The sequence below is a fragment of the Mus musculus genome, chromosome 1 (assembly GCF_000001635.26).
Source record: "Mus musculus strain C57BL/6J chromosome 1, GRCm38.p6 C57BL/6J".
Classification (NCBI taxonomy): domain Eukaryota; kingdom Metazoa; phylum Chordata; class Mammalia; order Rodentia; family Muridae; genus Mus; species Mus musculus.
In genome coordinates this window covers 165,786,229-165,812,956 of record NC_000067.6, presented here as the reverse complement: position 1 = coordinate 165,812,956, position 26,728 = coordinate 165,786,229, and the positions used below count along the sequence as shown (strand labels likewise).

The window sequence follows — 26,728 nt, the reverse complement described above, 5'->3', positions numbered from 1 at the left end:
TACAAGATGAAAAGAGGCTTAGAGACAGTTGCTCAACCAAACGACTGTACTTAATACCACTGAACTGTACACCCAAAATGGCTAATGTGGTAAATTTTATGTTGTGTGTGTTTTACCACAAACTTTTAAATCTGAGGGGAAAATATTAGAAGTCCATGTCATTGTCTTGGGCACCAAATATCCTAATATGTCATCATACTAAGCCACTCAAGGTTCACTTGTGGAGGGGCCCAGAGAAGCAGAAGAGATGGATCAGGATTCAGGTACAGGGCCTAACCCTTGCAGTACCAAGCTTACTAGGAACCCTCAAGTCTCTGTCATTCTCCCGCTGTCTGCTAATAACCTCTGCAGGTCCAGTGTTTTCTACAGCTCTCAGAGATGAAGGTCGGTGGCAGCTAGCACACTTCAGAAGCTTGTGTGTTCATGAAGGGGTGGAGAAGAAAGAAGAAAGAAAACAGGTGAGCTTGCAGCTTCTCCTCAGCCAGAGCTAACCCAGCTGAGTGACCCCTTCCCTCAGTCTTCTTCCCTAGCTGGCAGTTGGTCCCTGACAGGCGATGGGAAGCCACTGAGACCCAGCTCACAGGGATCCCTCGGTGGGTATTTGGGGGAGGGAGGCAGAACCCCGTGCCTGCTTTGTCCAAGGACACCAGGTGATGGCAAATCTGGAGGACTGGGTCCCAGAGTGTGCAAGGGTGCTGCAGAGCCTACTGCGGAGAGGGAAACAGGCAGGGGTGTGAGGGGACCAGAGTACCTTTTTGGAGTGAATGCAATTCTTCTTCCTAGCAGGTAGAAAGTATCTCCTGGTGTTCTCCATCCCCACACAGCCTCATTCCCTCAGATCTCCATTCTCTCCCAGCTCCTGGCTCTCTCCATCTGTCCCCTGTCTGTTTCATAGGCACAGTCTACATTATCAGCTGCTCTTCAGCCTAGAGCCTTCCTTGCTCCTCACATGAGGCCAGAGCTAGCGTTTAGCCTGTGGGACTATGGGACTGTGCCTGTTTTACAGGTGGGTGCAGAGGCTCAGCATAGAATAGCTTGTCTAGGTTTACACATTTGCAAGCAGGAGACCTGAGATTAGAACCTTGAGAGTCTAGCTTCAGAACTAGAACCAGGTTCATTACTAAGTTACTTTGTTGGGTTGAGTTGGGTTGGGTTGGATTTAGCAATAATTCCTTCTTCCACCACTCATTCCCTTCCCATAACTTCCTTCATTCACCCTTATCCTCTGATGACAGAAACGATGCTCGACCATGCCAGGAGGTTGGGTTTCCAAGCATAGCTGAGAGGTGGGCAGGTGGTGACTGACAGGCTGAGAAGAGAACTACCAGCATTTGGTTCTGACAGCATTAACGTAGAGCTCCATATTTAATTCCTGTCTTTTTTTTTTTTTTTCCCCAGAAGGCTCTTACTGACCATCTCTATCCAAAGCTCCTATGACACCAAGGCTTTAGCAATGTCAGGTGCGGCAAATGATGCACCCACACCCACCACAAACAGAACTCATAATTCCAGATGTTTCCTGTTCTGCACTCTTCTCCACAGACGCAGTTCTGTTAGGCTTCCTTATCAAGAATGGGTGGCCCCGGAAGGCATTCACTGTCCTCTCACCCCCATCAGATGCAGATGACACCCTCAGGGGTGTCTGTAGCTCTGCGCATGCTCATTTGTGTCCAGAATGCAACCTGATCTGCCCCACAGGGGTCCCAACTGGGAAAGGGTGACTTATGAAAAATGGGTGTGTGTGGGGGGGAGGAGGGTAGATGCGGCTACCCAGCAAAACCTGATGTCTAACTCCCTCTGTGGTAGCCACAACTAAGTGGAATTTTCAGGTCTGGTTCAGAAAGATGCTGGCAACAGATTTAAGGATTTTTTTTATTTTTAATTTTCGAACTGGGCTCAAATGGCTGGGAAGTTGGACTGTACTACAGAGCTGTATTGGGCTGGTAGTGAATTTTGATTCAATAAATACAATGGCCCCCTCTACACTGGTGTAAGACCTTGGGAGAAATAACTGAGCTGACGTTTTCTTACCTTTGCTAGGGAGGTGGGGGATTCTGTATCCCCAGAAACTGCCTGAGGCTATTGTACGGTTGAGGTGATGGACTGGGTGGGGTACCAGCTACTGAACAGCACCACTCAACTTCCTGTGCTCATGTATGTGTCTTTGGTTTTTTTGTTTTTTTCTCTGCATTTGGGCCTTACCACACTCACATCTCTGAACTATTATATGGATCAGAAGTAATCACAGATTTAATCATCTTTAAATCTGTTGCCAGATGTGTGTTTCCAGGAGCTTTATCCTTTTATCTCTCCTGTAAGTCCCAGATTCAGGGGAACATTTAGTAAGTCGACAGAGATCTCAACAAAAAACAAACCCTGGGGATGGCTCAGCAGTAAACTGCAAGGCAGACAAGCACAAGCCCCTGATTTTGTAACATGTAAAAGGGTCATGAGCAGTGTGCATCTATAATCCCAGCACTGGGGAGGTAGAGGCAGGGGGATCCCTGGGACTGTCATCCAGCTAACCTAACAGGCGCAGAGAGCGTCAGGTTGAGTGAGAAGCCGAGTCTGAAACAATAAGGTGGAGAGAAATTGAGGACAGTGCCCAGAGCTGACCTCTGGCCTGTACCTGCCCAAACGCGCACTCAGACACACAGACCCAAACGGTATTGTCAAGCAGTGATCACATCAAAGCATGACTCACTGTATCTTAGAGCCAGGAGGTGAGTTACGAGATCGCGTCTAGGACCTCACTCTACAACAGAGATCTCTAGGGTCCAATGGGCCCGAGCGTCTTGTCCTATTATGGTTTTCGGGTCCTGGGAACAGTGGTGGATCCTCCATTCAGACACTGCAGAAGTTAGACCAGCTGGAAGTCGTGGCTGGTGGCCTCACAGGCTACCTGAAAGATTTCAGTGGACTTTTTATTCAGCCAGAGAGGAACTTTCCAGTTCAACGGTAGGAGAAAGCTTCCAGCTACATTCAACGCTTGTTTAGTGCTGGTTTGAAGGCCTTTCAGTTACAAAGTTCTGGGAGAGGGCTGGTGAGATGGCTCAGCGGTTAAGAGCACCGACTGCTCTTCCAAAGGTCCTGAGTTCAAATCCCAGCAACCACATGGTGGCTCACAACCATCGTAACAAAAATCTGATGCCCTCTTCTGGAGTATCTGAAGACAGCTACAGTGTACACACATATAATAAATAAATAAATCTTAGTGCTCGCTTCGGCAACACATATACTAAAATTGGAACGATACAGAGAAGATTAGCATGGCCCCTGCGCAAGGATGACACGCAAACTCGTGAAGCGTTCCATATTTTTTAGGGGAACACCAGGGCCAAAAAGGGGGAGTGGGTGGGCAGGGGAGTGGGGGTGGGTGGATATGGGGGACTTTTGGTATAGCATTGGAAATGTAAATGAGCTAAATACCTAATAAAAATGGAAAAAAAAAAAAACAAAGTTCTGGGAGCCCATCCTGACTAGGCACTTAGTAGGCTTGGCTATGTGCACCCTCTATGAGCCTCACTTTCTTCCTCTGTAAAATGGAAATATGGGATTTACCTTAAGGGTTTGTGAAAGGAATAAAGGTAGTGACAAATGGGTGTGTCCAGCCTGCAGCTGAGACTGATAACTGCTCTTTTCATGGTATGGAACAGCCCTCTTGCTGTTTGATGAAGGACAATGCTCTCTCTCTCTCTCTCTCTCTCTCTCTCTCTCTCGCTCTCTCTCGCTCTCATCATCAGTATGGCCACACAAGGTTGGCAGATAGGAGCTCAGTGAGAGTGTGTTGAGCAAACACCACTAAGTGTATGTCCAGTCCGTCATGGATGCTACATTAGAAAGCCCCATGGAGACAAGATCTGAGGATGTTCAGGTACCTCTCAAAATGACAAGGTATAGAGAGCTGGAGAGATGGCTCAGAGGTTGAGTGCTAGCTGTTCTTTCAGAGGTCCTGAGTTCAATTCCCAGCAACTACATGGTGTCTTACAACCATCTATACTGGGATCTGAGACCCTCTTCTGTTATGTAGGCACGCATGCAAATAGAGCATTCATACACATAAATAAACAATTTTTTTTAGAAAAATGGCAAGGCATGTGCATATAACCTATAAATACTGTCCCACTCACTTGGCCATCTCTAGATTACTGGTAGCATCTAATGTGACTGTGTTGTCTAACATTTTTTAGAAACAATGGAATTTCCCTCCAAACAACAACAACAACAACAAAACTACACTTTTAAGACAGACAAGACCACCACAGCGCTGTCTTAAGCAGCGGATGCCAGAGGGAAACCGGCTTATGACCCCATGGGAGGGAAGCTATGGAAAGATAGCCAGCACATCACTCCATATCCATCCCACTATTAGACATTCTTTCATGTACAACAGTTCAGGTTTGCACTCTTGGGGCTTTTTATAATTAGAAAAAGTTTGAACTTGCCTGACTCTGTAGAAACAGAACCCACAAGTACAGGAAGCTGGAAAATGACTGTATTTTGTTTGTCTGTCTGTCTGTTTGTTTCTAGAGATTTGTTTTATCTTGGGGCAGTGCTGGGAGTCAAACTCAGAGAGAGCCTTGTGCATGCTCAACCATTGAGACACAAGCTCAGTACCCACAACCAAGTCCTTCTGTCTTTCCTCTCTGTGTAAAGTGCTAGGCTAAGCTTGCTACGACATAACATTAGTTCTTGGCCCCAAGGACCAGCATCCACCTCACTCAGAGTCACATGTATTCAAGCCTGTGGGCAGTTGCCACTCTCCAGCCTCCACCGCTAGGCTCACTGCTGAGCACGCCTTCTCCGGGCCTCTCCTACTTTCTCTCCATCTTTTGCAGTTCTTGGAGCACAGAGCACAGAGCATGGGGAGCATGGAGCACAGAGAGCACAGAGCATGGACCATGGATCATAGAGCATAGAGCATGGAGGGAGCACAGAGAATGGGGAGCACAGAGCAAAGAGAGCACAGAGCATGGACCATAGATCATAGAGCATAGAGCATGGAGGGAGCACTGAGAATGGGGAGCACAGAGCAAAGAGAGCACAGAACATGGAGCACAAAGCACAGTGAGCACGGAGCACAGGCCCCCTTCACACTGCTGTCCACTGCTTTCTCCCATGTCTGAACTGGCTTACTTGTGGACTTCCCATCTTTATTCTGACACCATCTCCCCATAACGGGATCCCTGCACACCTCCTGCTGACACATGCCACCTTTCTTCAACCCTCCATGCTGTCTTCTTTTTCTTCTTAGCTTTTAGCAGGACTCATTTTACACATTGACTTACTTACCCTGCTTTATTTCTGCCTCTGTCTTTAAAATATTAGCTCTGTAGGGTCTTGGATCTGTTGCTTTATTTTATTTTGTTCGTGATTGTTTATAAAGCACATTGAGGCCCCCTGGCATTATGCACACTTGATAAATATTTGTTGAATAAGTAAATGTATGAATAATGTTAATGGCTGTCCTTGCTTGTGGGCATGTTTCCAGTGGTGTGCATTGTGAGATAAAGCAGAGTAGCTGTGTCCCAGCTCACTCAGCAGTGTTCTCACAACACTGGAACTGCACCCTTGGGAGACGCTGTTGAGTGACAGCACAGTTGGGTGACAGCACAGTTGGGTGACAGCACAGTTGGAAGGGAGGTGGTACTAGACATTGTGGAGGTGGCATCAACTTTCTGACTCCAGGAGGCTTCTCAGTTGGCCTGGGGCCACACCTGAATCATGAGAGCCCTGTAAACCCTCAGATCCCAGAGTTCTGCATATCCATAGTATCCATACGTGTGCATGCCTTAGTACAGGGCTGCTCAAAGCTAAGGCTCGCCCTGAGTCCAGAAGCCATGAGGCTTTGATTCTCACTCTGAGCATGGAGGTTGCTCCATCCTGTGGAGGATCAGGCTTTGCAGCAGGGACTAGGAAGAAGGAACCTGGTGGGAACAACTGAGTCTCCGATGAGTTGGGCCAAAAAGGATAATAGCAGAGCCAACTGACAGGTAGGATCTTCACGGAGAGCAGAGAGTGGGCAGGGCCTGGGAGTGGGGAAACATAACCAAGTATGCTATCATGGAGGGCGAGAAGTCTAAACGGTGTTTGAGGTTGGGAGGCAAGTCCTAAGGGGACATCTGCAGGCCAGGTATCCGATGTATCGATGTCACATGTTCAATCTCTTTCTTACAGAGACAGGCCTGAAGTTTAGAAAACATCACAGAGGAAGTGCATGACAACGCGTGGGTCCATAACGCTTCCAGAGGAGAGACACTCGGCATTTCTACTGCCAGAGGTGATTCCAAGGAGACAATCACACATGTGGTGTCCGAGGCATTCACAGGAATGGGGAACAAGTCCACAGGGACATTATTCACAATGTGTCAAAAGTCAAAGCCATCTAAATGTCCCGTAGGCAGAGGGAACATAAATCACGGCCCTCCACAGGTCCTAAAACTGCTGTCCAGAAGTATTCAACAGCGAGAAGGGATGTTTGTGATTTACTGTCTGGCCAAAAGAACGGTTACAAAATTAAGTGCATGTTTCTCCCAGCCCAGGAAAACAGAGGCCGGCGTGGTCATGAGTTGTGGTGTGCATTTTTTTAAAGAATGTTTTTTTTTAGTTCTATCTTTTTTTTTCTTCTTTCTATATTTTCCAAGCTTTCTATACTATGATTTGACCTCATAAAATATGATAAATAGTATCTCTTAAAGTGTGCGTGTTTGGGTTCTAAACGCAGAAAATGAGGCCTGTTCGATTTTAAGCGGGATGCCGTGGTTTTGCTGACCTCCAGGTCCTGTGCGTTCAGTTCTCGTTGTCTTTATTGTTTCAGGGCCAGGGCGACTTTCTGAGTGGTAAATGACTACTTTTAGGGGCGACAGTAAATAAGCAAGAGCATAAAGAGTGTAAATGTAGTTGGCATTTGTTGTGAGACCAGGACAGTGAAGATATAAAAGCTGAGAGACAGCCTGGCCCGGCAGAGCCCTGGACTCGGCAGACCTAGACTGGCCAAGTCTCAACAGGAACAAACTGAGAACCCCCCTATTTCAGGGGTGATCAATCCCAGCTGTGGCCTCAATCTCACCTTAGCTTTCCTGGCTCAGCCACCAGGCTCGCCATTCTGCCGCCTCCTTACCCAGGACCACGGACATAGAGTTAAGGCCCAAGCGTCTTCAAGGTTCCTGACGGAGCACAGATTCCAAGATATACAAGTGGGAGATGAGAGGGAGGATCAAAAAATGTCCCCCCATCATGCCTCTGCTTCCGGCTATGCTGAAGTGTGGGCCCTTTCTCCCTGGTTGTTCATATTGAGTGCCAGTCGCTTGTTCTTGGATCCCTGGGTTGTGGCAGCCTTCTGCCATCCCTCCTGTCCTATGGCCTCTCCTCCTGCTCCTACCAAGCCAGTAGCTCCTGCTCACTGCTGAGACACAGCTGTCTTCCAGCTTTTCCCCCTTCACACCGATTAGGCCAGAGGCTTCTCTAGTTTTTCACATGTAGGTTCAGATCAGTTGCCAAAGCCTTGAATGTCTACACAAACCAACATCTTCTCAGCCTTCTGCCCTAGATCAGGTCCTCCAGGGGTCAGAGAAGTAGAGACAGGGAGAGAAAAGCCAGGGGGAGATGGATTCTTGGAGCTGACAATAAGAATATGCTCCAGAGATGGACAAGCTGGAGATTGGTTACAGTCAGGTGCAGTCACCGGCTGTCACCATTGACACTTCCCGTATACCCTTGGCCTTTCTACTTACCCAGTCACTAGTCATTCACCCTTTTCAGTTTATAGTACTAGAACACGTTTATTATAGAGCTACCAGGTGCCTGCTTCCACCTGGGCTCTTTATATGCGCTACTTTTAATCCTGCCAACAAGGCCTCAAGGTAGACAGGGTTAATTAAGAAGATTGTTTCAAAGAGGCCAAGGAACTGACCCAAGGTCACATAACTAGCTGTGACAAAGCCAGAATTTTAATTTAGATCATAAATCTATTATCCTATTATCTTTCCACTTCTGCTAAAACTGACCTCACTCAACCCCATTGGATTGTCAGAGATGCAGATGAAAGACAGAAGGAATTGCCAGCAGGGGTGGGGGAACCTGAAGTCAACTGGTAGCCTGGCCGTGGTTGATGGCCGTCCTTGATAGAACCACTTCAGAAACCAATGTTCACATGGCACCTGGCATCTCCAAAGCTGTCATTTCCGTGGTGCTGGGGAATGCTTAGAATTGGATCTGTTGCAGCCTCTTGGTCCATTTGATGACCGAATGCAGTGAGAATAGCCTATCACAGGCTAATCATCACTGAGCAAAAGAACACAAATCACAATTCATCTCCCTGGTTCTCAGCCCCCAGGGGACATTCATGCAACATCTAAAGGCACTTAAGCTTGTCCTAAGTCGGAAGTGCTCCTGACATCTAACGAGAGGAGGCCAGGGATACCATTAAACATTCCACAGCACATGGGACAGGCTTCAACATGACTATTTAGGTCAAGATACTAACAGAGCTAAGGTTGGTTCCTGTTCCCAGCATTCAACTGAGAGGGCCTTGATCCAGCCAGAGATGGACCAAAGGGAGAAGTGTGTCTTATCCTCAGAAAAGCTCAGCTAGGGCTCAGAGAAGCGGCCACATCCTGTTAGGCGAGGCAGTGGGGGCCTTACAGAGTTTTTCCAGCTTGCCGTATTCAAAAGCGGCCTATGGAATTTACATAATTTAGGGGTTAAAACCAGGACTGGAAAATGTAACCTCTAAAAGGAAAACAACAGAAAATGAGAGGTGTGTGTAATAATGGAAGCTGGGGTGTCAGGTTTAGATTTCCCATAAAGCTACCCCTAGTCATACCCTGTCTCTCCAGGCCAGAGACAGGCACCCAAATGGCCCCACATCACTGAACAGAGGGAGAGTCTGGAACTCAAATTCCAACTTCATTGTCACCAATCTTGAGTGCTCACACACACAAGGTTTCCCGTCCATGAGGCAAGTGGGAGGGGCTTTTAAAAAATTATTATTAATAGTTTTCCTCCCATTACCACTGTGTATGCGAAGCTCCTCTGGGTGAGCTTCCGTGTATTATGCTTCACTGGAGGAATAGTCACTATATCGTGAAAGAGAACCATTGAGCTCGATTTATTTTATTTACAACCCAAAGGAGATGATTGCTTTCCAGAGGCTACTCCACTGCATTAAGAGAACAATGCTTAGGACGCTGAGGCAGACCACATGGAACTTTCCAGTTTGTCTTCATCTTTCCTTGACAGGATGCTGGATTTTTCACTCTCAAAAATCAACACAACCTCAAAGACTTCATAAAAGGTGGAAATAAAAATACATCATCCCCTTGATTGACTACAGGGTTTCTGGTGTGAATTAGCAAGGTGGCCCCTATACCACATATGTGCTGTTTATTAACTTTTATCTGATGGTAGACAGCTATTGTAGCACACATGATTTCTCATAATTGCCCCCTCCCTGTTATGTGGAGCGCAACTATTTAGAAGACAGGTGAGCCTTGTATTGTGATGTGCTGTGACTTCCTGAGAATAGAAACCCCTATGACTAAACTCTCCATGAACACAGTGAGTCTGAGAACAATAACAAAAGCTTTTATCACTGGGGCCAGCAGAATCACATTTGATTTTCCATTTCACTTCAGCAAGACAGCGATCTGCCTGGAGGGTGCTCCGCCAACAAATGTATGTCATCTTGACTTTAAGCTTGGGCCTTGTGCTATCTGCTTGTGGAGCAAACCACCCACCCCAGCTCAGTGGCGGCTGGGGATGGCCCCCCGCAGGTGTCTCCCTGCTGCTCTCTGACTGGTGGCTGTTGCTTACCAGTGGGGCTTCCTCCTGAACAGAGATGGAAAACCAAGAGGTGGAGGTAGACAGGGACCCAGGTCTCTGTCTTCTGTTCCCACTATTCTTGACCAAGGTGTACAAAGGCTGACCCACAGGGCCTGTTTTTTTGCAATAAAGCTTTACTTGCATATCTCCTGCTCATTTGCTTGCATGAGTGTGTGGCTGCTTTTGGGGCTATAGCAACAGCATTGAGAAAGTGGGAAGAAACTCATATGGACCATAAGTCCTTCAAGATTTGGTACCTAGTCCTTTGGCCTAAACACTAGGTTACCATTTGAGGATAACCAAGGGTTGACTTTAGGCATCTAGAGAATAGAAAGAAATAAAAACATCAGGAAAAAAAAAGCTAAATATAACTACCTGGAAAGTTAAAGTTAATATAACCACAGTTATTTCATGGCATGAGTCAGGCCCCAGTGGTAGCACAGTATGACTGTCCCTTATGAGCCAACATGGATTCAATGAATGTGCTAGCCACCAAACCCGACATTTTTCATGCAGTGTTAAGTCAGCCCTTTGAGTAGATACTACACAGCTGTTAACAGACAAGGATCCCCAGATCTACAGAGCTTTTAGTTGCCCCAAGAACAGAGGGCTAAAAAGTACTGATGGCAGTACTGTTTGGTTCCAGAATCTAGGCTCTTCAGTGTGGGCTGAGCAGCACAAATGGGGATACAGACAACCTGCCCCTGAAGCAGGAAGGGACGTGATGATGTAGCAGAGTCAAAGGTCAACAGATGCTCTCATCAAGCCCCACATGAGATGCTGCTTTGTTCACACTGTTTTCTCAGAGGTGAGAGGGGCACCCTAATCCAGTTTCTCAAATGTTTGCTGATGGCAGAAAGCTAAAGGGATAAACAGCGGATCCCTAGCTTACCTTCCCAAAGAGGACGTGTTTGAAGCACTTCTCCACTGACGACAGAGCTAGAGCCACCCACCCCACAGGTGGGGCCTGACAGCTGTGACCTGGAAACCCACTCTCTTCTTCCCCAGCTCAGAACACCACACAGAAGACAGAAGAGTCAGGTCCCAGCTGCACGATGGTTTCTCATGCCAGGATCCCTCTGCCAACTCACTGTTCTGTGGGTCCAAGATGGCAGATTTGCCTTGGGAAACAGAGGCCGTGAAATGAATAGAGATGTCTGAAACTCAGATCAAGCCCCACTGCCTGAATCACCAGCGAACTCATTCTGAGACTACAGAATGTGCTTGGTGATGTTTTTCTAAAGGGCAACCCCGGTGTTTCCGAGAGAGAAGGCAGCATCCCTCTGACACGCACTTATTCCATCTTCCGGAGACTGTGCTCTGCAGCTGTGCCAGTCAGAGCAGCATGGGTTAAAAGGACCCCAGGCTGCAAGTGTCCCTCCCTGATCTCGGCCACCAGGCCACCCTAGAAGCAGCTTTGCCTATAGTCCTCAAAGACCCTGAGAGGAATGTGCCTGCATTTAAATGAGACATCAAATCAGGATTGACTCAGATCAGGATCTCTGTGACGCCTGTTACATGGTGCTAGCAAAGCTTCATGCCCCTCTGAAGCCCCCTAGATAACATCCTTAACTGAACGCATGGCCAAGATTAGCGTCCATTGAAAGACGATTCCCAGGAAGCTTTGGTAGATGGTATGGACTGAAATGTAGCCACAAGCCAAGATATGCCAATACCCCAGAAAACTGTCTTGATCTGGGAAAGGAGTGTGAGCAGATTGTCCCTCACGGCCCCCAGAAGAGACAGACCCACTGACACCTTGAGTTTGGATTGCTAGCTTCCAGAACCGTGGAACTGTAGAACAATACATTTTTTGGATCCCTCCCCGCCCCGCCCGTGTGTGTGTGTGTGTGTGTGTGTGCGTGTGTGCGTGTGCACGTGCATAGGCAAGAGGACAACCTTGGTTATTGTCCCTAGATACTATCTACTTTTTTGAGACAGAATCTCTCACTGGCCGGGAACTCACAAAATAGGCTAGGGTGGCCAGCTAGTGACCCCAGGGATCTGTCAGTCTCCTCTGTCTCAAAACTGGTAAAATGTGTGTGTGTCACCATGAAAAAACACCTGGCATTTTTAAAAAGTGGGTTATGAGCCCAGACTCAGGTGTTCACACTTATTTTACCAACTGAGTCATATCGCAGTTTAAATTGCAGGGTTTTTATTGTTTGTTTGCTTGGTTTTTTTTTTTTTTTTTTTTTTTTTTTTTCAAGACAGGGTTTCTCTGTGTAGCCCTGGCTGTTCTGGACTTGTTTTGTAGGCCAGGCTAGCCTTGAACTCACAGGCATCCACCTGCCTCTGCCCCCTGACTTCTGGGATTAAAGGCATGTATCACCATGACTGGTTGTAAATGTCAGTTTTTAAAAAGCCACTACTTTATGGTACATTGTTATTTTGTAGTGGGTACAGAAACCAATACCATGGCTTCTGTGCTTTGAACAGTTTGTCCCCTCAGAGATCTATGTTGAAGGCTTTTAAGCTCATGTATGTACAGTGTATGCATATTTGTGTTCATGTCTGTACACATCTCGAGGCCAGGGATCAAACTTGCACTCATTCCTGGGGGGGGGGGGGGAGACATCCACCTTGATCTTTCTTGTTGGATTTTTGAGTGCTTTTCTTTTTTCTTTTCATTTTTATTCTTCTCTCACTCATTCCATTCCATTTGCAGTTTTCCTTCTTACACAACTCCCAGTCCTCCCCAGATATACTGCTCCTCTGTTTCCCTTCAAAAGAGAGCAGGCCTCCCAGGGATGCCAACTGAGCATGCATATCCAGTTACTATAAGACTAGGCTCACATCAAGGCTGGACGAGGAACACTGGAGGAGGAAAAGGGTCCCAAGCACAGGCCAGAGAGTTGGAGACACCCCTCATTCCCCTTGTTAGAGGTACCTTAAGAACACCCAGGTACACAGTCATAACATATATGCAGAGGCCAAGCCCAGACTCATGCAGGCTCTGTGAGCCCCATATGAGCTCGGCTTAGTTGATTCTGTGGGCCCTGTTCTCATCCATCAGTTTTTGTTTTTCCGAGACAGGGTCTTTCTGTGTAGCCCTGGCTATCTTAGAACTTGCTCTGAAGACCAGGTTGGCTTCGAACACAGAGATCTGCCAGCTTTATCCATGCTAGGTGAGCACTCTTAACAACTGAACCCCATCTCTAGCCCATGAAGTGTGGTTTTTTTTCCCCAAGATGTATTTACTTTCTGTGAATGAATGTGTATCTGTCCGCATGTATCTATGTGCACTGTGTGTGTGCCTGGTGCCCTCAGGCCAGAAGAAGGCATTAGATCCCCTGCACCTGGAGTTACAAGTGATTGTGAGCTGCCATCTGGGGGCTGGGAACTGAACCTGTGTCCTCTGGAAGAGGAAGCAGTGTTCTTAACCACCGAGCTGTCTCTCGAGCCTCAATGAAGTGTATCTATAAAGCAGGGTCTTCACCAAATGAAAATTACTTGTTCTTCTCTATATGGCTTCGGTCTTTTTCCCTACTAGCTTGTTCTAGCAGGGCAGCCTATTCCTGTCAGAGGCGAAGTTCATTGTCAAACAGGACTAGGACCAGTTGCTTGCTGCCATTACTACCGTTGCTCTGGACAGACTTAGAAAAGAATCAATAGCACCACTGACTTGCTAGCACTGAGAATTTCTTATGTCTCCTCCACTAGAACATGCAGGGGTGGAGATGGGGGAATCTCAGAGAGAACAGGCTTCATAGAAAGCCCTTATGGCCGAGCTCTCGTGCTTCACCTCTCCTTTAGGGGCTCATCCACGCTGACAGCAGACCAGGAGTTCTGGGTCCTTCTTTACCCAAAATGGCTCAGTGTTGCTGCCAAGCCTATGAACCTCAGCTGGACCCCAACCCCTACATGATGGAGAAAGAGAGAACCAACTCCCTTGGGTTGTCCTCTGGCATGCCATGGCAGAAATACATGTACATACACATATACACACAAAATAACAATAATAAATGTTTTTTAAAAGTGTAGTTTACCTGTTGGTTCTGAGAAAATGAAACTAATAAAAAGTATCATTCATGGAAATAACTAAATTAGAAAGTTAATCCTCATAATACTAAAGAATTTATTATAGCTTTTCCTTAAATGACATTCCCCTGAGTATAGTTAGTGTTAAGAGCAGTGGATCTCAACCTGCCTGCTTCTTGACCTTTTAATACCGTTCCTCATGTCGTGATGACCCCCTCAACCAGAAAATAATTTTCATTTTTACTTTATAACTATAATTTTGGTACTGTTGTTAACCTTAATATAAATATCTGATATGTAGGATATCTGACGAGTGACCCCCGTGAAAGGGTCATTTGACCCTCAAAGGGGCTGTGACCCACAGGCTGAGAACCACTGATTAAGATAGTTATACCACAGTCTCTTGTATAAAGCTTTTCAAACGCCCTATCCAGCGACTAAAGGTTCCTGTTACTTAGTAGAGATCCCTACACCTTTTCAGCCTAGTTCACCTACCATTGTGTTAGCATTGTCTAAACTTAAACATGTTTATAACATAAAATACTTGAGTCACAGGTTCATTCAATGAACTTCTATTGGACATCTGCACAGGCAAGATGCCCATGATCTCTGTGTGTGTGTGTGTGTGTGTGTGTGTGTGTGTGTGTGTGTGTGTGTGTGCTTTGTGGAGCTAAAGGCTGATGTCAGGATGTCTTCCTCTATCTTCCCCATCTTACTTTTTGAAACAGGGTTGTTCACTGAGCCTAGATCTCACTGTTACACTAAATTGGCTTGCAGGCCAGTGAGCCCCTGGAACTCATGAATCTGTCCTCCAGAGCTAGGGTTACAAGTGTGTGCTGCTACCTGTTTTTATGCGGGTGCTGGGGGATTGAACTCTGGTCTTCATGTTTGCCCAGCAAACACTTTACCTGCTGAGCCATCTCCCTAACCCAAGGCCATGGGTTTGAAGAGACTGTCTAGGGACAGCATCCCAAGCCAAGCAACACCAGACCCTCTTTCTGCACCAGCAACTTAGGATTATCTTTCATGGTCATCCTGCACTAAACTTTAGGTGCTTGCCCAGCTGAGAGGCTGCTATTCTGCTTTTTAAAACTGAAACAATTCCGGACTTGACCACTGCTAGAAAACATTCAATTCTGAACTTAAGAATCTCTAAGTGGCCTAATCTTTCTCTGTGTCTCTCGGTGTCAAGGAGCCATTTTGTGCTCTTCAAAGTGACAAGAGTGTTTCTGAGGAAGTTCAGGACTGAAAGGAAGCTAGCAATTAGACCAGCTTCAAGTCTCAAACTTTGTATCTAAAGAAGCGAATGATGTATTTTCCCAAACTAAAGCAATCAAGAGATCTCCATGAAGATCAAAAACCTGTTTCCTAAGACTTCCCCGCAGCCACCTTGGCCCCTTTGGCTAGCAAACATTTGTAGACTTGATTCACATCTCCTTTTCAGGTCTTCAAGTAGCCCCCTCCCAACACAGAGACTACAAAGCTCCGAAAATTAGAAGTACCCCCCAGCCCAAAGAGCTACTCCCCGATGAGGTGGCCATTGAAATACAGTTTGTTTTATCAGGTCTTTCTCGTGGAATTACAGACTCGAACATTTAACAAAGCAGCATTTGCAATGGGCAGGTGAGAGACGGCCAAGATTTTCAAGGGTATTTCACAGGACAGGTCAGCGGGGAGATGGATGGGTGAACAGTGGTGGATACAATTATTTGACTTTCTGGGCTGTTCTTTTGAAGCCTCTATGCTTAATAGAAAGAAAAAGAATAATCCTCTTTGCCAACCTTTTGTAGTTGGATCTTTATTGTTCCCACCGAAGCCCAAAGAAACCGGGCAAGATTCATTTTGTCTCGAAAGCATTTGTGTATTTTATATAGGTCTGGGCTTTTGAAGCACCGATAGTTAAGTGGGAGAAAAGACAAAGATTTCTCTCCGCTCTGAGAAATCAAAAGAGGAATTTCTGAAGCCCTCCTGTCTAACTCAAAACAGTCCTGGGTGGCATCCAATCCATCCGTGCTGTCTTTGCTACTGAACTCAGCGTGGAAATTAGCACAGGTCGACAAAACTGATGGAAATTAGGCCAGACCATGAAGCAGGGTGTCGGAAGCCACATTCAGACTCTTTTGAAAACCAGAGAATATGGTTTCCGGCATCGTGAATGTCCATCTCTAAGAAACGGGTCTGCTCAGTGGGCTGGTTAGACTGATCGTCTATAGATTATTTGGCTGGAGACACAGGGGGGTGCTTTCAGAGCATTTAATTGCTTTAATCAATATGAATTAGTCAGTCAGATAGCTTAGATAATCAGACACTAAAAACAAACTAGCTTGACCAACTGCTATGATGGCCAAAGCAGCTCACTAGGGGCTACCTTGTTAGATTGCTTGCAAGAAGAAAAACATCAAATGTGTGTTGACTCTTTTGCCTCCAAACACACATGATTGTTATGGAAGGAACTTGTGAGAACTTGGAGGAACAGGTGACATTTTCTGGTGATTTCTGTGTGTCCCTGAAACTGTCTGTGTGCCAGACCTAAACTCCGAGAAGAGCTCGCAGTAGGGACATATTTATGTTGTGTTTTTAAGCTTGAGTTGGGAGAACAATTTTCCACCTTATTTTGCCATTTGAATGCAGATAATTTATGATGGTTATGAGTTTGGGAGATCATCAGATATCTAGGCTTAGCATTGTGGGTAGGCAGGGTTCCCACAGCTGAGAGTAAGGCAGAGTTTTAGCATTTTGAATCTTGGGAACTAGGTGGAAAGAGGTGCAAAGATGGAAATGCCAGGTTCATTTTGGAGACAGGGTGTTCCTGCAGAGTGGGGCCAGACCAACAACTCCTCTTAAAGACACATATGGTATATACCGATACACAGAAGGCTACATGTTGATGTGCTCATATACACATACCTGCAGATACTTGTACATGCATTAGCATACAGTGAGTATAGACACAGCAGCATTCACTAACATAATCATACTTTCACACACACACACACACACACACACACACACACATACACACACACACCACACTCACAATCACCTTAGAATCTACATCTATCTGGATGCTATTCCTTTGGATTCTACCCAAAAAGCACACTGAGTGAGGATATGTTTGTCATCCATGTATGAACCCTGGGACATAGACTCCTGCACCCGCCAGAGCATGAGTGGAAGCGTCCCGACAGGCATGTTCACCAGCATCACACCGAGCTTTTAACCCATGGTACTCAGGCTCAGGCCACTCCATGACTGATCCAGTCTGGCTCCGTGGCAGGTTGATCCTGCCCTCCATTCCCCATCTCTCCTCTGAAGCAATGGGATGCAACCTCCACTCCCCTTCCTAAGCATCTCTTCTCTCTCCCCTAGGAAACCCCCTCTTCTCTTGGATTCTCCCACTATCACCTTTCAGTCTAGGGAGAGAACAGGCAGGTCTGGCTGAGGGCTGTCAGTCATAGTGTATCTTGGGCTAGTGCAATGTCACACATTGAAGACCTATATAGTTATGCATGGCTGGAGTTCCAGTCTCTACAGCAAGAGAGTAGTGGGCATTTATTTAATCCTATGTGGTAGTGTCCATGCCGGTGTGTGTTTTGAGCCCCGCTGTCTTTCTGTCCCCACAGTTTGGCTAAGGAAACTATTTACAGTGCGCCAGCCTGTTTGTTGTATAGACAAACGTCCCGCTGAAGTGGTCACTCTAGGAAACACAGACATCTGTGTTTCTGGTTCTGCAGTGCTTCCTGCTTTTTGTTTTGAGCATCGACTTCTTAGGGTGCCTTACTTTGCCCCCCATCAATAGCATAAGGCCTTGCCCTCCCTGAACACACAGCCCCGTGCTGAAAGTAAACATAAGTAATCAAAAACCGTTGTCACTCAGTGACAATTCTACCATTCTTTGAGAATTCAGTTTTGAAAAATTCGCATTAGGGCTTAGCAGTTAAGAGCACTGATTGCCCTTCTAGAGGACCTGGGGTTCAATTCCCAGTACCCACATGGCAATTCACAGCTGTCTGAAACTCCAAGATCTGACACCTCATACAGGCATGCATGCAGGCAAAACATCAATGCGCATAAAATAAAAATAAATAATTTTTAAAAAATCACTTTAGAATCTAGGGCTATCATTGTACTATTCCTTGAGAGTATTGAATAGCCACCCAATAAGGCTTTTCCACCGGATCAAAATATATTCCTAACATGTTCTTTTAGTCAATTCTTTGGAGCAATCCCTCTCAAATATGGTTTAGTTTACATTTTAAGTTTATTTTCCATGCATAAGGGAGTCTGAGGGGGAGGGCGCCCCTAGGAATGCAACTGCAACTGAGATGTGTCTTTCCCAAGGAGAACTCCCCAAACAGTTACATTTATTAAGACTAAAATGGAAAATATGGGTTTACCAGGTTTGGGAAAAGTGTGAACTCAGATCTATAATAATGCCAGAGATGAACAGAGTTCCATTCTAAACAAGCCCGGATTTCCTACTCAGCAGAAAACTGTATGCCAAACAAAGATATTCAGTGTCAAAATGATTTTTTTTTTAACTTTGAAAATTGAGAAGAAAATAGAATTAAGCACTTCCTAAGGGGAATTCTTTTAAAGTCTGCTTCAGAATTCGGCCTTCGGGTGTGTGGTAATGCCAATCAGCAAACAGCAATCAGAGACAACGGCTGCGGAGAACGCACGTTGGAGGCCCAGTCCTCCTGACCAAGCCATCAAATTTTTGAATGTAATCATCTCTGTATTTTAATGTTTTTATTTCAGACAAGTCTCAAGCAGCCCACGCTGGCTTCCAACCTCTGAATAGCCAAGGATAAGCATGGAGCCCTGCTCCTTCTATCTCTTTCTCTCTCCCGTGCTGGGATTCCAGGCACACATCCCTGGTCCCATTTCCATCACTTACAAAAGGAGAACTCTACACCTTTCTGAGCTACCGGCCATAGGATAGCTGGGATCAGCCACACCATGGGTTCTCTGTAAATACAAAGGGTGACACTCGAGAAAACAGAAAACAGAGGTCTAGATGGGGTCAACTCGCCCTTACCCTCCTGCTTTCTGTTTATTTTGCCCCCTGGAGTCTGAAACTCTGGGTGCACAGCCATCAGACAGGCAAAACGGAGCACAGGAGCCTAGCGTGGACCCGTACTGCGGTCCAGTCACTCCAAGCATCAATTTACTTTCTCGCCAACCAAGTACTGCGTGGCCCTCAATAAATCTGCAATCGACAAGCCAGAAAATCTTGGTGTTTCCAAAGCAGAGGCCTTTCCCATCAAGTTCAGAACAGTGCCCTAAGGTGGGAGCCCCAACCAGTAGAAGCATTGGAGCTCTAGGTCGAAAAATGGTTGCTTTTCAGATTCGATCGCATGCCAGAGAAAACTAAGGCTCAGAGAGCCATTTCTGCCCAAGTTTACACTGCAGTTTAGTGAGAGGAAGAGGAGGGAGGCACACTCGAGCTGCGTTCCTGCTTTGCATCTCGGGCGGGGGGGAGTGGGGGAGGATGATATTTTATTCTGAAGACTGGGAAGCTGAGGCACACACAGTAAGGACCAAGCATCCTGAGCCGGGACACTCCACAAGGCCCTTAGTGAGGGGAGCACCTTCACCGCCATCTTACGAAGGAAAGAAAAAGTTGAGGTGAGCCGCTAGCCTACGACAGGGGCCATGGAGGAGGCCTGACTTCCACCCAGACCTTTCTTTCTGCACAGTGTCCTCTCTCTCACAGCACACCGCACGACCATTTGTAGATGGTCACGGACAGACACATTCTTTCCCCAACAGGATTGTTCTCAACTGGAGTCTGGAGTCCCCTATGAATCGTTCTTTTGTTTTGACCTGTCCTTTTAATTGCCAGCCTTGAATTTGCACGACTCCCTCCACCCCGTTACATGTATATTGTCCTGAAAACTATCTGTAACAACAAGCATTAGCAATGACCCAAATGTCCACCAAGAAGGAAATACTGGGCAAAGCATGACGCATGTATTTGCAAACTGGTCACGAAGATCAAACATGAAAGTCATGCTGGACTGTGATTCCTGCTGGAATCCACAGGGTCTTCTACTCCTGACACTTTCATTACTTTATCAGCTCATTGACCACCAGTCTCCAATATTGATCACCTTTCCCCCAGCACTGGAGAAAAGGCAGAAGCTGAAAGCAGTGCATTTTTGCTTAGTTTTAAGATATTAGTGTTAGTCTAGTCATTTGAAATGATCTTTTCTCTGGGTCCAAAATAAATAGCTGAGTCTCACAGCACAGACCTGCAGTTCCAGCTACCAGGAGGCCAAGGTAGGAACACTGCAAGTTCTAGGACAACCTGAACTGAAAATGAGTCCAGTTCAGCAGGCTGGGAAATTTGGAGAGATCTTGACAAAATTCTATAAAGGGGGTGGGGAGCTGAGGAAATACCTCAGTGGTAGAGTGTTTGCCTAACATGCATGCACACGGTGCTTCTAGGACCCCCTTAACTCAGAACAAGCAAATATTAATAGTAGAATTTCACATGGCTGAACAAGAACATTTTAATAATTGCCATTTTGAGTCTTAAACTAACTTTGTAACTCACGCTGAAGTCTTCTGGTCACCACTGACCCTTTGATTGCTGATTTTTTAAAATTTAGTTGTATTTTTAACACTCATAATTTACCACTAGGTTGTTTAAAGGATAGGCCATCTAATAAAACCATGATGTGAATCATGCAGAAACTTCTAGATTTCCTTTACTTGGTCACTTTTTAATGCATTCAACAAACACTGGAATATGTACCATGCATTGACTCTGGTCTAAATATTATGCTGAACACCAGGGATGTGACTGAGAGCAGCCAGGGGCATCTCTTTCCCTGGGGAACGTGGTCACTATCCACGCATAGTGCACAATTGCAAAATGACATGTTTCGGCTAACAGGTCACATGACCGGTTTACTGTTTTCTACCAGAATAACTGGGTAGTTATTCTAGTTGATTACATCCACTGTCATCTTGTTGTAAGTGAGCAGCAGCTTTGTCTCATGCAGAACTAAAACCAAACTATTCTGAACTATTTCTGGCATTTGTTTAATCAGTTAACTAGATATAAAAACAGGGGTGTTCTCAAATTGTGTGCCTATTCTAATCGAACCTAAGACAATTCTCTGTGGAGCTCAGAATCTTCTAAATAAAATACAAGAAACATGCTAGGTAACTTTTGAAAGAAAAGATGTATATTTTTAAAAATTAAATCTTTTTTTTTAAATATAGTGTCTCACTAATAGCCCAGGCTGACCTAGAACTCACTATGTAGACCAGTTTGACTTTGAACTCACAGAGACCCACCTGTCTCTGCCTCCCAAATGCTGCTAGTCCAGGTGTGTGTCATCACACCCAATTAGTCTTATTTTTCAAAAAAAACAAAAGCAAAACTGACAATGTTAAGCGCACAGAGCAGTGTAATAAAGCTAGCGGTGTAATAAAGCTAGCCTGCTAACAAACCTTAGGGCTGTTGGTGTTTTGTGGCAACAAATGCAGTCTGCAGTCTAGCAGCTCCGAGCAGGGCTGAAGTAGGAAAATGAAGCCAGAGGATCGGAAGCAGTCAGGCGCGGAGGACAAAACAAACCAGAGGGTGAAGACGACACCCGTGAAACACATCCGTCACTTACAGCCCCTCAACTCCACTTCCAAAGCTTCAACAGAGATTTGGTGTTTATGATATTTGTAAATAAATCCCTGGTCACCCACATCCATGCCTGCAGACCTGAGTGGCCACCATGATCACGCATTTTCTTTGAATTTGTCCAGTCTCCTGTATTTATGCTACACCTTTGGACTTCTTTTCACTCTGAGGAAACATGTTCCTGTGTAGCTTAAGAGGTTGAAATTTGTTGGTGTAATATTCTTCCTCTGTAAATCCCAAGTTTTGATCCATATTTGCCACAGGGCCCACCTGCCACTGGGTTTCTGTGCTGGTGTGGATGTGCCCAGAATTCACAGGAGGGACAAGTCGTATGCTATCAGGAGATGCCCATTGCTGCTTTATAAATTAAGGATCTCAGCCATAGGTTCCATCCCTGCATCTAATAATTAGTGCAATTTCTATTTATTAATTGTCTGTCATGTGTGCCTATGTGTGCATCTGTAGATCTACATAGATACACACATGCACGCATGCATGCGTATCTCTGTATATGAAACCTTGCATTCACTCCTTGCCGTCACGTCTCTTCGAGGAAGCCATTACTGTCTTTGCTTTAGAGGAAATCTAACAAAACCCAGGACCATTGAGATCCAGTGGGTGGCTCAGGGACCTGCTACTGGGAAGGGCAATGGTTAGCATGCCCCTGCCTCCTGCCTTCCTAAGAAGTAGACCTTCTCATAAACCCGAGGCTTCACACTAGAGGCGCATTTTCTCACTAGAGAGTGGACACACACGGTAGTGACCTCTGTTTTCAACCTTTGCCATGGCGGGGCAGTCAGAAGTAACAAGAAGCTGACGGTTGGCCGACAGACGTGTTCCGTGGCAGACAGACATGTTCCGTGGCAGACAGAGGTGTTCCGTGGCACCCAGCAGCTCCCTGCCTCCTCTGGCCCTCGAAATGCTCTTGTTAGACTTGGTGGACTGATTAATTAGTTCAACATTGGCTTAGTCCCCTGTGTCTGGGCTTTCTCAAAGAATTGTAAATGGGAAAGGCTTAGGCCTTTTTGGTTTGGGGTGGAAAAGACCACAGGCTTTGTGCCCTCTGGGTGGGGTTTTGTTTACTGCCAACCGTTTGTTTCTCTCCCTAACTTGCCTTAGCTTTACTTGAGCTTCAAAGCCTGCAGCGCAGGGACCAGGACCAGTGAGGTGCAGACAGAGGTGGCGAGAGAAGTTCAACATTCGCCTCCCTCCATCTTTTGAGAGCCTACGGTCATGAGTCCAGAGCTCCTGCCTGCAGTGGCTGCTCCTCTAGTCAGTGAACCTCTCTGGCTGTGAAAATGTTTCTCACTTGCCTATGAGTGAGGGCTTCTGGGGCTCCCTCAGGGGCAATTACCCTACAGCACTGTGTGAGTCACACCTGCCCAGCCCTTTCTGAGAAAAGCACTGTGCTAGGTCAGAAAAGCCCATTCCTGAGCCCTCAGAACCCCATGACGCTAGCCCAGGACTGTGCAGTTTCCTGGTGGTAACAATCATGTGTTGGCCATTCCTGCCTTGTCACCCGACAAACTGTCACCCTCAGGAGAGCTCTAAATTGGAGGAAGGGTACCCCTTACAGCTACCATCCTTGTCTTTCTAGATTCAAATACAGATTGTCCCATTTCTTGTAAAACGGCCATGACACCAATCTTGTGAGTGGTGTCTTTTGTCTTCTGTTCCCTCGCTTCCACCCCGACTGCTGAACTAGGAAGCACACTAAGGCTACCGCATGCCAAATGCCAGGCATTGGAGGGATGCAGTGGGCTCTGGCGCAAGTTGTCTTCTGGGCTGGTTGTGACTCGTGATGGTCACGTATTAACACATATTCTTCAACCTGTTGCTAGCATTTCTGTCCGTGTCTCTGGCTGCTTGGCTCAGATAGAGAGCCATGTGAGTATATCACAGAGAATCAGTATGTCATAGGGTAGCTGGTGGCTGTGATGTGGGGGACAGCCTTGACAGGGTGAGCTTAGACTTAAATGCTCTGGGCCAGAAGGTGGCAATGCGCCTTGCAAAAGGCTGCAAATATGGATGCCTACTCCGTACGCCTCCCTCCCTCCCTGCCTCAAGTTCTCTTGTAGGGGCTCGGCCTCTACCAGATGTTTCAGGATACTCAGGGTCACAGGCCATGACCCTTTCTGACTGACCATGGCAATGTCCTTTATTGGCAAAGGAGGAAAGAACGGGGCTGAGCGGCAATGCCAACCAGAGAGGGGCGGAAGGAGTCATGATATCTGGAAACCAGAGTAGAGGAGCGAGGCCTAGCTGGCTGGTGTTTCGGATCCTGTGCCGCTTCTCCCGTCCGCGCAGAGCTGTCTCAGTTGCTGACTCGCTGCGTTTCTCCTTGCCCTTTCCCTCCACAGTCTTTTTCTTTTGCCTTTATCATTAGACAATCTACAACTGTGTTTTCAAACAGCTGGCCCCCAACCGATAACCAGCTTGGCTGTCACAGAGCAGACGCCTGGGTGGGACCCAAGCCCACACTGCCGCTGCCCACTCTGCCCGTTGACTTTGGGAAGACAAGCTTTAAAAGAAGCACCAGGTCCTTGGCACCCCTCCGCTGCCCCTCAGACACACGGAGAGGCTCTAAAAGGGTCGAGCCGCGGGAAACAGAGCCCTTACCTGCTCCTGGGAACCGCACGTGGAGGATGCAGGCGAGAACAGACACTTTCCACTTCATCTTCTGCTTCCCTGGGATGGTACCCAGAGGCAGAGGCAGAGGCAGCTATGCCTGGGAGGATGAGGAGAAAAGGAGGCGCTGATGGAGTCTCTGCTGGCTTTGTTCTGTGGCTGACACCCCAGGAAGTGGAGGACTGTGGGCCTTTGAGACAGCACCTGCCAGCAAGACACCCTCTCACTCCCCCTCTCGATTCATAGGCAGGAAGTTCTGAAGGTTTGGAGGTTTGGGGTGTAAGAATGTGCATCCGTCTGAATTTTGCTTTTTCTTCAATTTGACTGTAGTTTAATGTACTTTTTTATTATTTTAATTCTTTACTAATTTGTACGTGACTCTCAATTGCTGAAGTCAGACCCTAGGCATATATCTAAGTTGCTGTGTGGCCTTGAAGCATCTCCAGACGTCAGCTTCTTTATCTGAAGCACAAAGAAAGGAGGATATTTGAGGTATAGTTCTGAACTTGGCCTCAATTCAGACCATAAATAGTGTGAAATACTATAGCTTACATTGTTTTCAAAATTCTTTTCCCTGAGACAAATCTCACTATTTAATCCAGGCTGGTCTTGAACTCACAATTTTCCCTCCTCAGCTTTCCACAGGTCAAGATTACAGTATGTGCCACCAAACCGAGGTCACATGCTTCCTCTAATTGTCAACTTTTCACCCTTGGGGTCATTTACAGTAAGAAAACGATAAAAGTCAGGCCTAGATTGCCTGCCTGTAAATCGTATCACTCATGTGGCAAAGGCAGGAGGAGTGTGAGTTTGAGGTCACACTGGACTAACAGTGAATACCTGGCCAACTTGAGCTGTGTAGCAAGACTGCCTCAAAACAAAATAAAAAATAAAACTGAGAAATAAGCATAACGGAGAGTTGTAGGTGAGTGTACACAAGCTTTGAGACGGGACAGAGACCCGGAAAGGATCATGTGGATGGGAGGGTGCCTCTGGTTTCTTTGATTTAAAAAAGAAAGTCAAGAAGTCCACAGTTACTTTTCAGTCTACCAGCCTTCTAAATGGAAAGACAATATTATCAAATCTGGAGGCAGAGAGCTGGTTCAGGTAGTTTCTGCCAAGCCTGACAGTCTGAATTCCATCTTCAGAGCCCACATGGTAGATGGGAAGCCATTCTTGTAAGATGTCCTCTGAGCTACACACACACACACACACACACACACACACACACGCACACACATAAACCACACACATACATACACCATACACACATATACCACACACATGGCATACATACACATATATACCACACATACATACACACACATCATACACACATATACTATACACATACATACCACAAATACATACACATACACACACCATACACAAATATACCTCACACATACATACACCATACACACATATACCACACACATAACATACATACATGTACATAGCACATATACATACACACACCACACACATACATACACCATATACACATATATACATACACATACACACCACACATACATACATGCACCATACACACATACATATACCACACACACATATACCACACACACATATACCACACACATACATACATATATCGATATATACATACACGTACACACCACATATACATACATATATACACACTATACAAATACACATATACAAATACCATACATATGTACACCACACACAGACACACCACACATACATACACACACACACACACACACACACCCCACAAACAAATAAATGCTAAAAATATGTTAACAAACTCTTAAAACAAGATAAACTGATTCTAGAGTTTATATGAAAGACTTAACATGTTAGACCACAAAAGACACAAGCAACCAAAACCAACATACATAAATTGAACATCATCAAATTTTAAAAGTTTTATGCCTCAAAAGAAAGTGGGAAGAAAATTTTAAAAACAGTCCACAAAATGTGTGAAAATATTTGCAAATTATATACTGGTTTTGGTCCAGTATTCAGAATGTATAAGTATGTCTACAGTTTAATAGGATAAAAATAAAAAATAAAAATTAGCCAAAGATTTAATAGACATTTCTCCAAAGAAGATAAACAAGTGGTCACTAGCACAGGAAAGCCTCGTAGTGTGTTAGTCACTAGGAAAACGCAAGCTAGACACACAAAGCATCGAAATGAGATGGTAACACAGCACAAGGAGTAAAGGGCGCACGGCTGATGAGGACCAATGAGAATGTAAGGAAACTGGTCCTCCTGCAGATGTTAAAGGGTGGACGAGGGCCCTGTGCCAAGCAATTTGACAGTTCCTTAAAATGTTAAACAGAGTTTCCACATGCCCAGAAACTCAACTAAGTAAATACCCAACAGAATCGAAAACATATGCTCTCACAGAAGCGTGTACAAGTGCTCCCGACAGCCTAATGAATAATGGCCCCAGACTGGAAGCAATTCGCCACAGCTGAGGAACGGACAAGCGGTCGTGGTGGGTTTAAACAATGGAATATAACAGCCATGAAAAGACTCGAAGAACTGTTAGATGCTACTGCTGCAAGCATGGGTAAAGCAAACCAGACTTAGAAAGCCACTTATTGTATGACTCTGTTTATATAAAATAGCCAGGGTAGGCAAGTCCGGAGAGAA

The 26,728-nt window shown here is 45.9% G+C and overlaps 1 protein-coding gene and 1 non-coding gene across 9 annotated transcripts in view; one reads left to right on the top strand and one right to left on the bottom strand.

Moving 5' to 3' along the window:
- Cd247 (CD247 antigen) overlaps positions 1–26,728 on the bottom strand; it is a 91,202-nt gene that overhangs the window by 58,197 nt on the left and 6,277 nt on the right. For 5 of the 8 annotated variants that reach the window (NR_103716.1, NM_001113392.2, NM_001113393.2 and 2 more), the window contains exon 1: positions 24,071–24,276. Coding sequence is in view for 7 of the 8 variants with exons in the window: in NM_001113392.2 (NP_001106863.1) it covers positions 24,071–24,128 (58 nt within the window). In the remaining variant the exon portion in view is untranslated. Of the gene's footprint in view, positions 1–24,070; positions 24,542–26,728 lie in introns of those variants that run through there. The other 3 variants (XM_011238745.3, XM_011238746.2, XM_017313285.2) reach the window with 1 other exon arrangement.
- Positions 3,215–3,321, top strand: Gm23402. The gene has a single exon (XR_003949342.1). It is a non-coding gene; the product is annotated as a U6 spliceosomal RNA (small nuclear RNA).